This window comes from Neolamprologus brichardi, chromosome 2 (genome assembly GCF_056152115.1).
Source record: "Neolamprologus brichardi isolate AB-2024 chromosome 2, ASM5615211v1, whole genome shotgun sequence".
In the NCBI taxonomy this organism is placed as follows: domain Eukaryota; kingdom Metazoa; phylum Chordata; class Actinopteri; order Cichliformes; family Cichlidae; genus Neolamprologus; species Neolamprologus brichardi.
The window spans coordinates 27,028,189-27,041,680 of NC_142105.1; the positions used below are offsets into that span (position 1 = coordinate 27,028,189).

The 13,492-nt window shown below is 40.4% G+C and overlaps 1 protein-coding gene across 25 annotated transcripts in view; it reads left to right on the forward strand.

Moving 5' to 3' along the window:
• Nucleotides 1-13,492, forward strand: part of LOC102780923 (protocadherin alpha-C2-like) — a 198,014-nt gene that overhangs the window by 144,672 nt on the left and 39,850 nt on the right. The window contains exon 1 of one of the 25 annotated variants that reach the window (XM_087849810.1): nt 412-2,902. The exons of 22 other annotated variants lie outside the window; for them this stretch is intronic. In XM_087849810.1, coding sequence (XP_087705936.1) covers nt 524-2,902 — 2,379 coding nt within the window. In that variant the 5' untranslated portion in view covers nt 412-523. Of the gene's footprint in view, nt 1-411; nt 2,903-4,210; nt 6,376-8,764; nt 11,265-13,492 lie in introns of those variants that run through there. 2 more of the 25 variants (XM_087849929.1, XM_087849804.1) reach the window with 2 other exon arrangements.

The following is a 13,492-nucleotide window of genomic DNA, read 5'->3' on the forward strand; positions in this document are numbered from 1 at the left end:
TATATATATATATATATATATATATATATATACATATATATATATACATAAAGAGAGAGAGAGAGATATTAGGTTTAAAGACTGTCTGGATTTAAAATCAGAATTGTAATCTTTGTTAGTGTAAATAACGAATTACTTTAACTGCGTACATGCTTGTTAACTCGCTGAAATAATCGAGCTTTTCCACTAACAAGATTTTCCCCTTACATTCTAAATACACCACGGTTTTATTTCCAAACAAAAACGAAACATTCACTATTGTTTAAGGTATTCGGCTATCTAGAATGCTGTTAGTAGTCTTTGTCCACATGATGTCGCAGGAGACCATAGATGAATGTATTCATGTAGTTAAAACTCCTCCCTGCACGGGAAAAAAATGAAATCCTCATCGGCCATTGCACACACGCGGAAGGTGCTGTGTCCATGAGAGTAGGAGCTGCTTATATCACTTATCGCTTCGGGTGTACATTTCTCGAATGAGGATTAATGTTCACTTGTGTTCACTTCTTTTTGTGGATCAACAATGTATATTCGACCAAAGGATGAACACGTCTGGATTCGCATTGTTCTCTTTCTTTGTCTTTGGCAATGGGCTGCTTCGCAGTTAGCCTACTCGATTTCCGAGGAGGTGAACAAAGGCACAGTGGTGGGGAATCTCGCAAAGGATTTAAACATCAATGTACAGGAACTAGAAAACAGGGATCTACGCTTGGTTTCAAGTTACAGTAAGACATATCTTAACGTTAACTTACGGAGTGGGAATCTCTTAGTTGAGGAGCGGATAGACCGAGAGGAGCTCTGTCCACTGACTATAAAATGCTCCTTAAAATTACAAGCTTTTCTAAGCAATCCAATGACTGCACATCGCATAGAGGTTAATATATTAGATATAAACGACAATTCACCTGCATTTCTCGAAAGCAGGTATTACTTAAATATTTATGAATCATCCTTAACGGGAGAGCGATATCTTCTCCCTGTGGCCGTGGACGGAGACATAGGAAGCAACTCAGTGAAGACCTACAAGCTCAGTCAAAATGAGCATTTCTCACTTGATGTGCAGAGCGGCGGAGAGCACGGTGTGTCTGCTGAGCTGGTGCTGCAAAAAGCTTTGGACCGAGAAAAACAGTCAGTAATCAATCTAATACTGACCGCTGTAGATGGAGGAAAACCTCCAAGAACGGGATCAATGCAGATACATGTGAATGTAATCGACGTAAATGATAATATTCCCGCGTTTAGCAAACTGCTTTATAAAGTGCGTGTCAAAGAAAATGCCTCTCCCGGAACACTTGTTATCAAGTTAAATGCCACAGATTTAGATGAAGGCATGAACAGTAAAATCTTATATTCCTTGATCAAACGAGGGAATATTGATCCATCAAATATTTTTGATCTCAATTCAGAAACAGGAGAAATCACAGTGAAGGGTGGGTTGGATTATGAGGAGACGCCTGCTTATGAAGTCAGAGTACAAGCAACGGACCAGGGTCCCGTTCCTCGTAGTGCACATGCTAAATTACTGATAGAGATAATTGATATGAATGATAATCCCCCACAAATATCAGTGACGTCACTGATAACGCCGGTAAAAGAAGACGCTGAACTGGGGACTATTGTTGCTTTTATTACAGTAAGTGATAAAGATGGAGGGAAGAATGGTGTAACTAGCTGTAAGGTAGTTGGATCTGTTCCGTTTAATCTCAAGTCCAACTACAAAAATGATTATTCTTTAGTTGTAGATGGACCGCTGGACAGAGAAACCACTTCTGTTTATAATGTCACCATTACAGCCACAGATGAAGGAGCTCCACCTCTGTCCAGTAACAAAGTCATTACTGTTCATGTTTCTGATGTTAATGATAACGCACCCAAATTTATGGAGACTGTTATTAATGTGTATGTCAAAGAAAACAGTCCAACAGGCTCAGTAATTTATACAGTAAATGCCTTCGATGCTGATCTAGATGTTAATGCAAAGGTGACTTACACGCTGTTAGATAGCTCTCTTAAAAACATTCCAGTTTCATCTGTTTTGAATATAAATTCAGAGACTGGAGATATAATCAGCCTGCAGTCTTTTAACTATGAGGAGTTAAAAACGTTCCAGTTTAAAGTTCAGGCCACAGACTCTGGTGTTCCTCCGCTCAGCAGCAACGTGACTGTAAACGTTTTAATCCTGGATGAAAATGACAACAGTCCCACGATTTTGGCACCATATTCTGAGCATGGCTCCGTTAACAGTGAGAGCATCCCCTATTCTGCTGAAGCGGGATACTTTGTGGCAAAGATCAGGGCTGTAGACGCAGACTCTGGATACAATGCGCTGCTCTCTTATCACCTGTCTGAGCCCAAAGGAAACAACCTGTTCAGGATCGGAACCAGCACCGGGGAGATCAGGACTAAGAGGAGATTGAGTGACAATGACATCAAAACTCACCCTTTGGTGGTCTTGGTTTCTGATAACGGAGAATCCTCCCTGTCAGCTACTGTGTCTGTTGATGTGGTGGTGGTTGAAAGCACGGCTGAAATCCAGACTCAGTTCAGACATGTGCCTGTAAAGGAGGACAGCTTTTCGGATTTGAACCTGTACCTGCTGATCGCCATTGTGTCGGTGTCCGTCATCTTTCTGCTCAGCCTCATCACTTTAATAGCAGTCAGATGCCACAGGACAGACGGCACTTTCAGCAGGTACAGCGCCCCCATGATCACCACCCACCCTGACGGGAGCTGGTCTTACTCTAAAGCTACTCAGCAGTATGACGTGTGTTTCAGCTCAGACACGCTCAAGAGTGACGTAGTGGTTTTCCCCGCCCCGTTTCCGCCTGTAGATGGAGAACTGATCAGTATTAACGGAGGAGACACTTTTACAAGAACCCAGACTTTACCTAACAAAGAGAAGGTATGTAATTTGAACTTAAGTCTTGTAAAACCTCACAGTGCGATCATAAAATTATTATGTCATTTCCTGTTAACAGTTCTTACATATATACAAATTATACAGCTTCAAGTGAACAATCGTAAGAACCAAAACACTAAGACTGACTTCTTCTTTTTGAGTTTGCTTGACAGAACTTTGGAGTATTTTGCTTAAAATGAGTGACATAATCTGTCGAATAGCGTTTAACCCTTTCATTCTTTTACGAGCGATTTTTAAACTTAAATTAGTGCGTCCAAAACTAGGAGGCGTCAAGACTACCTTTAGTCACTTAAGTAAACAATTCTTGTCCCACAGTGGGTGATTGGTGTTGGTACTTGTCACTGTACTAATAGGCTTTTTTAATCTCGTTGACATATTTATATTTTACTCTTTATATATGGTACAGTGGCTGCCATGGTGACTCAAAGTGCAACACAGGGTGTAGTACCAGGTATCTTATTTTTATTCAAGACGAGTATAGAATGTCATGAAAAGTCGCTGTCCGTGGTGCTAGAATGTATGGCGCCATATTTTGAATACGTGCATTTTGTGACATCATTAAGGGAGCAAAGGTTTTGTTTTTCTTCTTCTTCTTCTTCTTCTTCTTCTTCTTCTTCTTTTTGATTTTAATGCATGTATACGACTGAAAAATAAGCAATAATGGACTTTGAATCAAAGACATTATGTGTGTTGAATTGTTATAACGTCTAACGTGCTCGTTAGCTCACTGAAATACCGATTTTATCTTTTTTTATTGACCGGGTTTCACACAACAGAATCTAATTTTAAAATATTTTCATGTCCACACTGACACTAAATATTCACGGTTACTATGTAGAATGCTGTTAGCAGTCTTTCGCCACATGATGTCGCAGGAGACCATAGACCTAAATGTATTTGTGTAGTTAAAACTCCTCCCTGCACGGGAAAAAATGAAATCCTTATCGGCCATTGCACACTCGCGGAAGGTGCTGTGACGATGAGAGTATAGGAGCTCTTTATATCACTTATGGCTTCGGGTGTATCTCGAATGAGGATTAATGTTCGATTGTGTTCACTTCTTTTGTGGATCAACAATGTATATTCGACCAAAAGAGGAACATGTCTGGATTCGCATTGTTCTGTTTCTTTGTCTTTGGCACTGGGCTGCTTCGCAGTTAGCCTACTCGATTTCCGAAGAGGTGAACAAAGGCACAGTGGTGGGGAATCTCGCAAAGGATTTAAACATCAATGTACAGGAACTAGAAAACAGGGATCTACGTGTGGTTTCCAGTTACAGTAAGACATATCTTAACGTTAACTTACGGAGTGGGAATCTCTTAGTTGAGGAGCGGATAGACCGAGAGGAGCTTTGTCCACAGACTATAAAATGCTCCTTAAAATTACAAGCTGTTCTAAGCAATCCAATGACTGCACATCGCGTAGAGGTTAATATATTAGATATAAACGACAATTCGCCTGCATTTCTCGAAAGCAGGTATTACTTAAATATTTCTGAATCATCGTTAACGGGAGAGCGATATCTTCTCCCTGTGGCCGTGGACGGAGACATAGGAAGCAACTCAGTGAAGACCTACAAGCTCAGTCAAAATGAGCATTTCTCACTTGATGTGCAGAGCGGCGGAGAGCACGGTGTGTCTGCTGAGCTGGTGCTGCAAAAAGCTTTGGACCGAGAAAAACAGTCAGTAATCAATCTAATACTGACCGCTGTAGATGGAGGAAAACCTCCAAGAACGGGATCATTACAAATACATGTGAATGTAATCGACGTAAATGATAATATTCCCGCGTTTAGCAAACTGCTTTATAAAGTGCGTGTCAAAGAAAATGCCTCTCCCGGAACACTTGTTATCAAGTTAAATGCCACAGATTTAGATGAAGGCACGAACAGTAAAATCTTATATTCCTTCATCAAACGAGGGAATATTGATCCATCAAATATTTTTGATCTCAATTCAGAAACAGGAGAAATCACAGTGAAGGGTGGATTGGATTATGAGGAGACGCCTGCTTATGAAGTCAGAGTACAAGCAACGGACCAGGGGGCCTCTCCTCGTAGTGCACATGCTAAATTACTGATTGAGATCGTTGATATGAATGATAATCCCCCACAAATATCAGTGACGTCCCTCATGACACCGGTAAAAGAAGACGCAGAGCTGGGGACTATTGTTGCTTTGATTACAGTAAGTGATAAAGATGGAGGGAAGAATGGTGTAACCAGCTGTAAGGTAGTTGGATCTGTTCCGTTTAATCTCAAGTCCAACTACAAAAATGATTATTCTTTAGTTGTAGATGGACCGCTGGACAGAGAAACCACTTCTGTTTATAATGTCACCATTACAGCCACAGATGAAGGAGCTCCACCTCTGTCCAGTAACAAAGTCATTACTGTTCATGTTTCTGATGTTAATGATAACGCACCCAAATTTATGGAGACTGTTATTAATGTGTATGTCAAAGAAAACAGTCCAACAGGTTCAGTAATTTATAAAGTGAATGCCTTCGATGCTGATCTAGATGTTAATGCAAAGGTGACTTACACACTGTTAGATAGTTCTCTTAAAAACATTCCAGTTTCATCTGTTTTAAATATAAATTCAGAAACTGGAGATATAATCAGCCTGCAGTCTTTTAACTATGAGGAAATCAAAACATTCCAGTTTAAAGTTCAGGCCACAGACTCTGGTGTTCCTTCACTCAGCAGCAACGTCACTGTAAACGTTTTAATCCTGGATGAAAATGACAACAGTCCCACGATTCTCGCACCATATTCTGAGCATGGCTCCGTTAACAGTGAGAACATCCCCTATTCTGCTGAAGCGGGATACTTTGTGGCAAAGATCAGGGCTGTAGACACAGACTCTGGATACAATGCGCTGCTTTCTTATCACCTGTCTGAGCCCAAAGGAAACAACCTGTTCAGGATTGGAACCAGCACCGGGGAGATCAGGACTAAGAGGAGATTGAGTGACAATGACCTCAAAACTCACCCCTTGGTGGTCTTGGTCTCTGATAACGGAGAACCCTCCCTGTCAGCTACTGTGTCGATTGATGTGGTGGTGGTTGAAAGCACGGCTGAAATCCAGACTCAGTTCAGACATGTGCCTGTAAAGGAGGACAGCTTCTCGGATTTGAACCTGTATCTGCTGATCGCCATTGTGTCAGTGTCCGTCATCTTTCTGCTCAGCCTCATCACTTTAATAGCAGTCAGATGTCACAGGACAGACGGCACTTTCAGCAGGTACAGCGCCCCCATGATCACCACCCACCCTGACGGGAGCTGGTCTTACTCTAAAGCTACTCAGCAGTATGACGTGTGTTTCAGCTCAGACACACTCAAGAGTGACGTAGTGGTTTTCCCCGCACCGTTTCCACCTGTAGACGGAGAACTGATCAGTATTAATGGAGGAGACACTTTTACCAGGACTCAGACTTTGCCTAACAAAGAGAAGGTAGGACATTTGTACTTGTTTTGTAAAACGTCATTGTGCGATCATAAAATTATAGCTTCTGCAATTTCTTGTGTAGTTGGTGTAGACATACACACACATTGTGCAGCTTTAGTTGAGCATCAGTTAGGCACTGGTACACCAAGTCTTATTCCCAGTCCTTCAGACTTCCAAACAGTTTGAATAACCTTTGTGGCATTATGCTGAAGATGAGTAGGTCACCTTAAGCTGTAGCATCACTTTTAAGCTTTTTCAGCATTAAAGACAGCGTCTTATTTTTTTTTGTTTTGGGTTGTTTGAGGGGGGGCGGGGGGGTTATTTTCTGTTTACTTTTAGCTTCAACAATTTTTATTTTTGTTTTGAACTTCAATAACAAAACAGAAAACAAACAAAAAATAAAAATTATCATATTCTTTCTTCCCACACCAAACCCCGCAGCAACCACTCTCTCATTACTACTCTGCCCCTCAAGTTACAGAAAGTCAGTTAGTGAAAGGGGACCAAATACAATTATATTGGTACAATTTATCTAATAAATCATAAGTCACTTTTTCGTAAGATGCCAACTTAACCATTGTCATTAGCCACTCCTCATAGTGAGGGGGTTTCTTTTTCCGCCCATGTCTTAACAAGACCCGTTTTGCTGTAATAAGAGCCAGGATAATCCTTTTTTTTTTTTTTTGTATTGCAGGAAAAGTCTCAATCGGAAAGTTCTGTAGTTATACCAAGTATGGACAATTTCGGTGAGATACCAAATCTTTTCAAAACACTGAAAATGACCTCCATTATGTTTTCCCACCAGTCCCGAAGTGTTAAACAGCTCCATAGGATATGTAAAATCGAAGCATTTTGACCGTCACATCTCCAGCAATCGTCTGTGGGGGCCAAGTTCCATTTATACAATTGTTGCGGTGTTCAATGCCACTTATGGATTATCTTAAGTTGGATAAATACTGCCTATTTCTTTATACATAGTATTAACGTTATGGAGACATGAGTTCCATTCAGCTGAAGATATATCCAATGCCAAGTCCTGGGCTTAATAGCCCTTAACTTTAAGAAGAGGTTCAGCTAACCGATACTGCAATAAATGATAAAACTTAGAAGTGATACCTTTACCCAAGGATGATCTCGAGAGCAGTACTTCCACAGGACTGCCCACAGGACAACACAAGGGGGTTTCCAGCAACTTCGATAGTGAGCTGTGTATTTGAACATATCTCCACAATTGATTAAGCTGCAAATTATCTCCACAACGTGATCAAAGGTTAAAAAACATTTGGAACCACAGTCAACCAAAATCTGATAGAGGATGCCTGCCTTACGCCACTGTAGCCAACCGGTGTCCCTCCAATTAAAATTATTTTATTCCCCCATAAAGTTGCTAAAGGAGATTTAATAAAATCCCAACGACCCGGATTTTGTAATTTACACCACAATATCTTTGGATTTGCAATTATAGGATGGGTAAGTTTGTGGCTGGTGTCAAACAGCTCCTTTCAAGGAGAAATACCGCCATTAACTTCCGTCTCTGGGACCAAATGGGTTTGACTGCTGCAGTAGGTAACCAAGCTCTAAGTTGTTTCACATTCATCACCCAATAATACCATTTGAAGTTAGGCAGTGAAAATCCTACTCTATTTGCACATGCTTGCATTTTCTTAATTATTTTATTCTTTTTTTAATGTGACATGGTGCGTGTAAATTGACCAGGCTTTAAATGCCTATATGTTTTCTATCACTTCTGTGATTACATAAACGGTTCATTTATTATTGAGTGATAGAGGTTCGTGCCACTATGCTAATATGCTACTTTTGACTGCTGAACAACGTTTCAGTGACATTTTATGATCTACGCTGATTGTCATGGTGACTGAGCCTTAAACGTTGACTTTTTGTAGCAGTTATCATTTTGTTGTAATGTTCAATGACTGTGCTTGAATGTGGTGAAAACTCGCTGTCCGTGGTGTTAGACGGTACGTTGCCCTGTTTAGGACGTATGGATGTTGTGTTTTCATACACTAAAAAACAAAACATTTTCCTTTCATTCTTTAAAAAATTCATATTAATACAGAATAACTATTTCTGGAATTCAAATCAAAGTAATCATTTACGTTGAATTTTCATAATGTTACAGATGTTCCTTTAGTCACGGAAATAGCGAGTTTTTTATCAACCAGATTTCTCGCTTGCAATCGAAATAATATATGTTTTATTTCTATACTGAACTTCAATAGTCACAATTTTTAACAGGAATTTAGTACTCTTTATTGTGTTTTGTTATCAGTCTATCACCACATGATGTCGCAGGAGACCATAGACCTAAATGTATTTGTGTAGTTAAAACTCCTCCCTGCACGGGAAAAATGAAATCCTCATCGGCCATTGCACACCCGCGGAAGGTGCTGTGACGATGAGAGCAGGAGCTCCTTGTGTCACTTCTCGCTTCGGGTGAACATTTCTCGAATGAGGATTAATGTTCACTTGTGTTCACTTCTTTTTGTGGATCAACAATGTATATTCGACCAAAGGATAAACACGTCTGGATTCGCATTGTTGTGTTTCTTTGTCTTTGGCACTGGGCTGCTTCGCAGTTAGCCTACTCGATTTCCGAGGAGGTGAACAAAGGCACAGTGGTGGGGAATCTCGCAAAGGATTTAAACATCAATGTACAGGAAATAGAAAACAGGGATCTACGCTTGGTTTCCAGTTACAGTAAGACATATCTTAACGTTGACTTACGGAGTGGGAATCTCTTAGTTGAGGAGCGGATAGACCGAGAGGAGCTTTGTCCACAGACTATAAAATGCTCCTTAAAATTACAAGCTTTTCTAAGCAATCCAATGACTGCACATCGCGTAGAGGTTAATATATTAGATATAAACGACAATTCGCCTGCATTTCTCGAAAGCAGGTATTACTTAAATATTTCTGAATCATCGTTAACGGGAGAGCGATATTTTCTCCCTGTGGCCGTGGACGCAGACATAGGAAGCAACTCAGTGAAGACCTACAAGCTCAGTCAAAATGAGCATTTCTCACTTGATGTGCAGAGCGGCGGAGAGCACGGTGTGTCTGCTGAGCTGGTGCTGCAAAAAGCTTTGGACCGAGAAAAACAGTCAGTAATCAATCTAATACTGGCCGCTGTAGATGGAGGAAAACCTCCAAGAACGGGATCATTACAAATACATGTGAATGTGATCGATGTCAATGATAATATTCCCGCGTTTAGCAAACTGCTTTATAAAGTGCGTGTCAAAGAAAATGCCTCTCCCGGAACACTTGTTATCAAGTTAAATGCCACAGATTTAGATGAAGGCATGAACAGTAAAATCTTATATTCCTTCATCAAACGAGGGAATATTGATCCATCAAATATTTTTGATCTCAATTCAGAAACAGGAGAAATCACAGTGAAGGGTGGATTGGATTATGAGGAGACGCCTGCTTATGAAGTCAGAGTACAAGCAACGGACCAGGGTACCGTTCCTCGTAGTGCACAAGCTAAATTACTGATAGAGATAATTGATATGAATGATAATCCCCCACAAATATCAGTGACGTCACTAATAACACCGGTAAAAGAAGACGCTGAACTGGGGACTATCGTTGCTTTTATTACAGTAAGTGATAAAGATGGAGGGAAGAATGGTGTAACCAGCTGTAAGGTAGTTGGATCTGCTCCGTTTAATCTCAAGTCCAACTACAAAAATGATTATTCTTTAGTTGTAGATGGACCGCTGGACAGAGAAACCACTTCTGTTTATAATGTCACCATTACAGCCACAGATGAAGGAGCTCCACCTCTGTCCAGTAACAAAGTCATTACTGTTCATGTTTCTGATGTTAATGATAACGCACCCAAATTTATGGAGCCTGTTATTAATGTGTATGTCAAAGAAAACAGTCCAACAGGCTCAGTAATTTATACAGTAAATGCCTTCGATGCTGATCTAGATGTTAATGCAAAGGTGACTTACACGCTGTTAGATAGTTCTCTTAAAAACATTCCAGTTTCATCTGTTTTAAATATAAATTCAGAAACTGGAGATATAATCAGCCTGCAGTCTTTTAACTATGAGGAGTTGAAAACGTTCCACTTTAAAGTTCAGGCCACAGACTCTGGTGTTCCTCCACTCAGCAGCAACGTCACTGTAAACGTTTTAATCCTGGATGAAAATGACAACAGTCCCACGATTCTCGCACCATATTCTGAGCATGGCTCCGTTAACAGTGAGAGCATCCCCTATTCTGCTGAAGCGGGATACTTTGTGGCAAAGATCAGGGCTGTAGACGCAGACTCTGGATACAATGCGCTGCTCTCTTATCACCTGTCTGAGCCCAAAGGAAACAACCTGTTCAGGATCGGAACCAGCACCGGGGAGATCAGGACTAAGAGGAGAATGAGTGACAATGACATCAAAACTCACCCCTTGGTGGTCTTGGTTTCTGATAACGGAGAACCCTCCCTGTCAGCTACTGTGTCTGTTGATGTGGTGGTGGTTGAAAGCACGGCTGAAATCCAGACTCAGTTCAGACATGTGCCTGTAAAGGAGGACAGCTTCTCGGATTTGAATCTGTATCTGCTGATCGCCATTGTGTCGGTGTCCGTCATCTTTCTGCTCAGCCTCATCACTTTAATAGCAGTCAGATGCCACAGGACAGACGGCACTTTCAGCAGGTACAGTGCCCCCATGATCACCACCCACCCTGATGGGAGCTGGTCTTACTCTAAAGCTACTCAGCAGTATGACGTGTGTTTCAGCTCAGACACACTCAAGAGTGACGTAGTAGTTTTCCCCGCCCCGTTTCCACCTGTAGATGGAGAACTGATCAGTATTAACGGAGGAGACACTTTTACCAGGACTCAGACTTTGCCTAACAAAGAGAAGGTAGGACATTTGTACTTGTTTTGTAAAATGTCATAGTGCGATCATAAAATTATAGCTTCTGCAATTTCTTGTGTAGTTGGTGTAGACATACACACACATTCTGCAGCTTTAGTTGAGCATCAGTTAGGCACTAGTACACCAAGTCTTATTCCCAGTCCTTCAGACTTCCAAACAGTTTGAATAACCTTTGTGGCATTATGCTGAAGATGAGTAGGTCACCTTAAGCTGTAGCATCACTTTTAAGCTTTTTCAGCATTAAAGACAGCGTCTTATTTTTTTTTGTTTTGGGTTGTTTGAGGGGGGGCGGGGGGGTTATTTTCTGTTTACTTTTAGCTTCAACAATTTTTATTTTTGTTTTGAACTTCAATAACAAAACAGAAAACAAACAAAAAATAAAAATTATCATATTCTTTCTTCACACACTAAACCCCACAGCAACCGCTCTCTCATTACTCCTCTGCCCCTCAAGTTACAGAAAGTCAGTTAGTGAAGGGGGACCAAATACAATTATATTGGTACAATTTATCTAATAAATCATAAGTCACTTTTTCGTAAGATGCCAACTTAACCATTGTCATTAGCCACTCCTCATAGTGAGGGGGTTTCTTTTTCCGCCCATGTCTTAACAAGACCCGTTTTGCCGTAGTAAGAGCCAGGATAATCCTTTTTTTTGTATTGCAGGAAAAGTCTCAATCGGAAAGTTCTGTAGTTATACCAAGTATGGACAATTTCGGTGAGATACCAAATCTTTTCAAAACACTGAAAATGACCTCCATTATGTTTTCCCACCAGTCCCGAAGTGTCAAACAGCTCCATAGGATATAAAAAATCGAAGCATTTCGACCATCACATCTCCAGCAATCGTCTGTGGGGGCCAAGTTCCATTTATACAATTGTTGCGGTGTTCAATGCCACTTATGGATTATCTTAAGTTGGATAAATCTACTGCCTATTTCTTTATACATAGTATTAACATTATGGAGACATCAGTCCCATTCAACTGAAGATATATCCAATGCCAAGTCCTGGGCCCAATAGCCCTTAACTTTAAGAAGAGGTTCAGCTAACCGATCCTGCAATAAATGATAAAACTTAGAAGTGATACCTTTACCCAAGGATGATCTCGAGAGCAGTACTTCCACAGGACTGGCCACATGACAACACAAGGGGGTTTCCAGCAACTTTGATAGTGAGCTGTGTATTTGAACATATCTCCACAATTGATTAAGCTGCAAATTATCTCCACAACTTGATCAAAGGTTAAAAAACATTTGGTCCCACAGTCAACCAAAATCTGATAGAGGATGCCTGCCTTATGCCACTGTAGCCAGTCAACTGGTATCCCTCCAATTAAAATTCTTTTATTCCCCCATAAAGTTGCTAAAGGAGATTTAATAAAATCCCAGCTTTTGTAATTTACACCACAATATCTTCGCATTTGCAATTATAGGATGGGTAAGTTTGTGGCTGGTGTCAAACAGCTCCTTTCAAGGAGAAATACCGCCATTAACTTCCGTCTCTGGGACCAAATGGGTTTGACTGCTGCAGTAGGTAACCAAGCTCTAAGTTGTTTCACATTCATCACCCAATAATACCATTTGAAGTTAGGCAGTGAAAATCCTACTCTATTTGCACATGCTTGCATTTTCTTAATTATTTTATTCTTTTTTTAATGTGACATGGTGCGTGTAAATTTACCAGGCATTAAATGCCTATATGTTTTCTATCACTTCTGTATTTACATAAACGGTTCATTTATTACTGAGTGATAGAGGTTCGTGGCACTATGCTAATATGCTACTTTTGACTGCTGAACAACGTTTCAGTGACATTTTATGATCTACGCTGATTGCCATGGTGACTGAGCCTTAAACGTTGACTTTTTGTAGCAGTTGTGATTTTGTTGTAATTTTCAGTGACTGTGCTTGAATTTGGTGAAAACTCGCTGTCCGTGGTGTTAGACGGTACGTTACGTTGCCCTGTTTAGGACGTATGGATGTTGTGTTTTCATACACTAAAAAACAAAACATTTTCCTTTCATTCTTTAAAAAAATCATATTAATACAGAATGACTATTTCTGGAATTCGAAACAAAATAATCATTTACGTTGAATTTTCATAATGTTACAGATGTTCCTTTAGTCACGGAAATAGCGAGTTTTTTATCAACCAGATTTCTCGCTTACAATCGAAATAATATATGTTTTATTTCTATACTGAACTTCAAT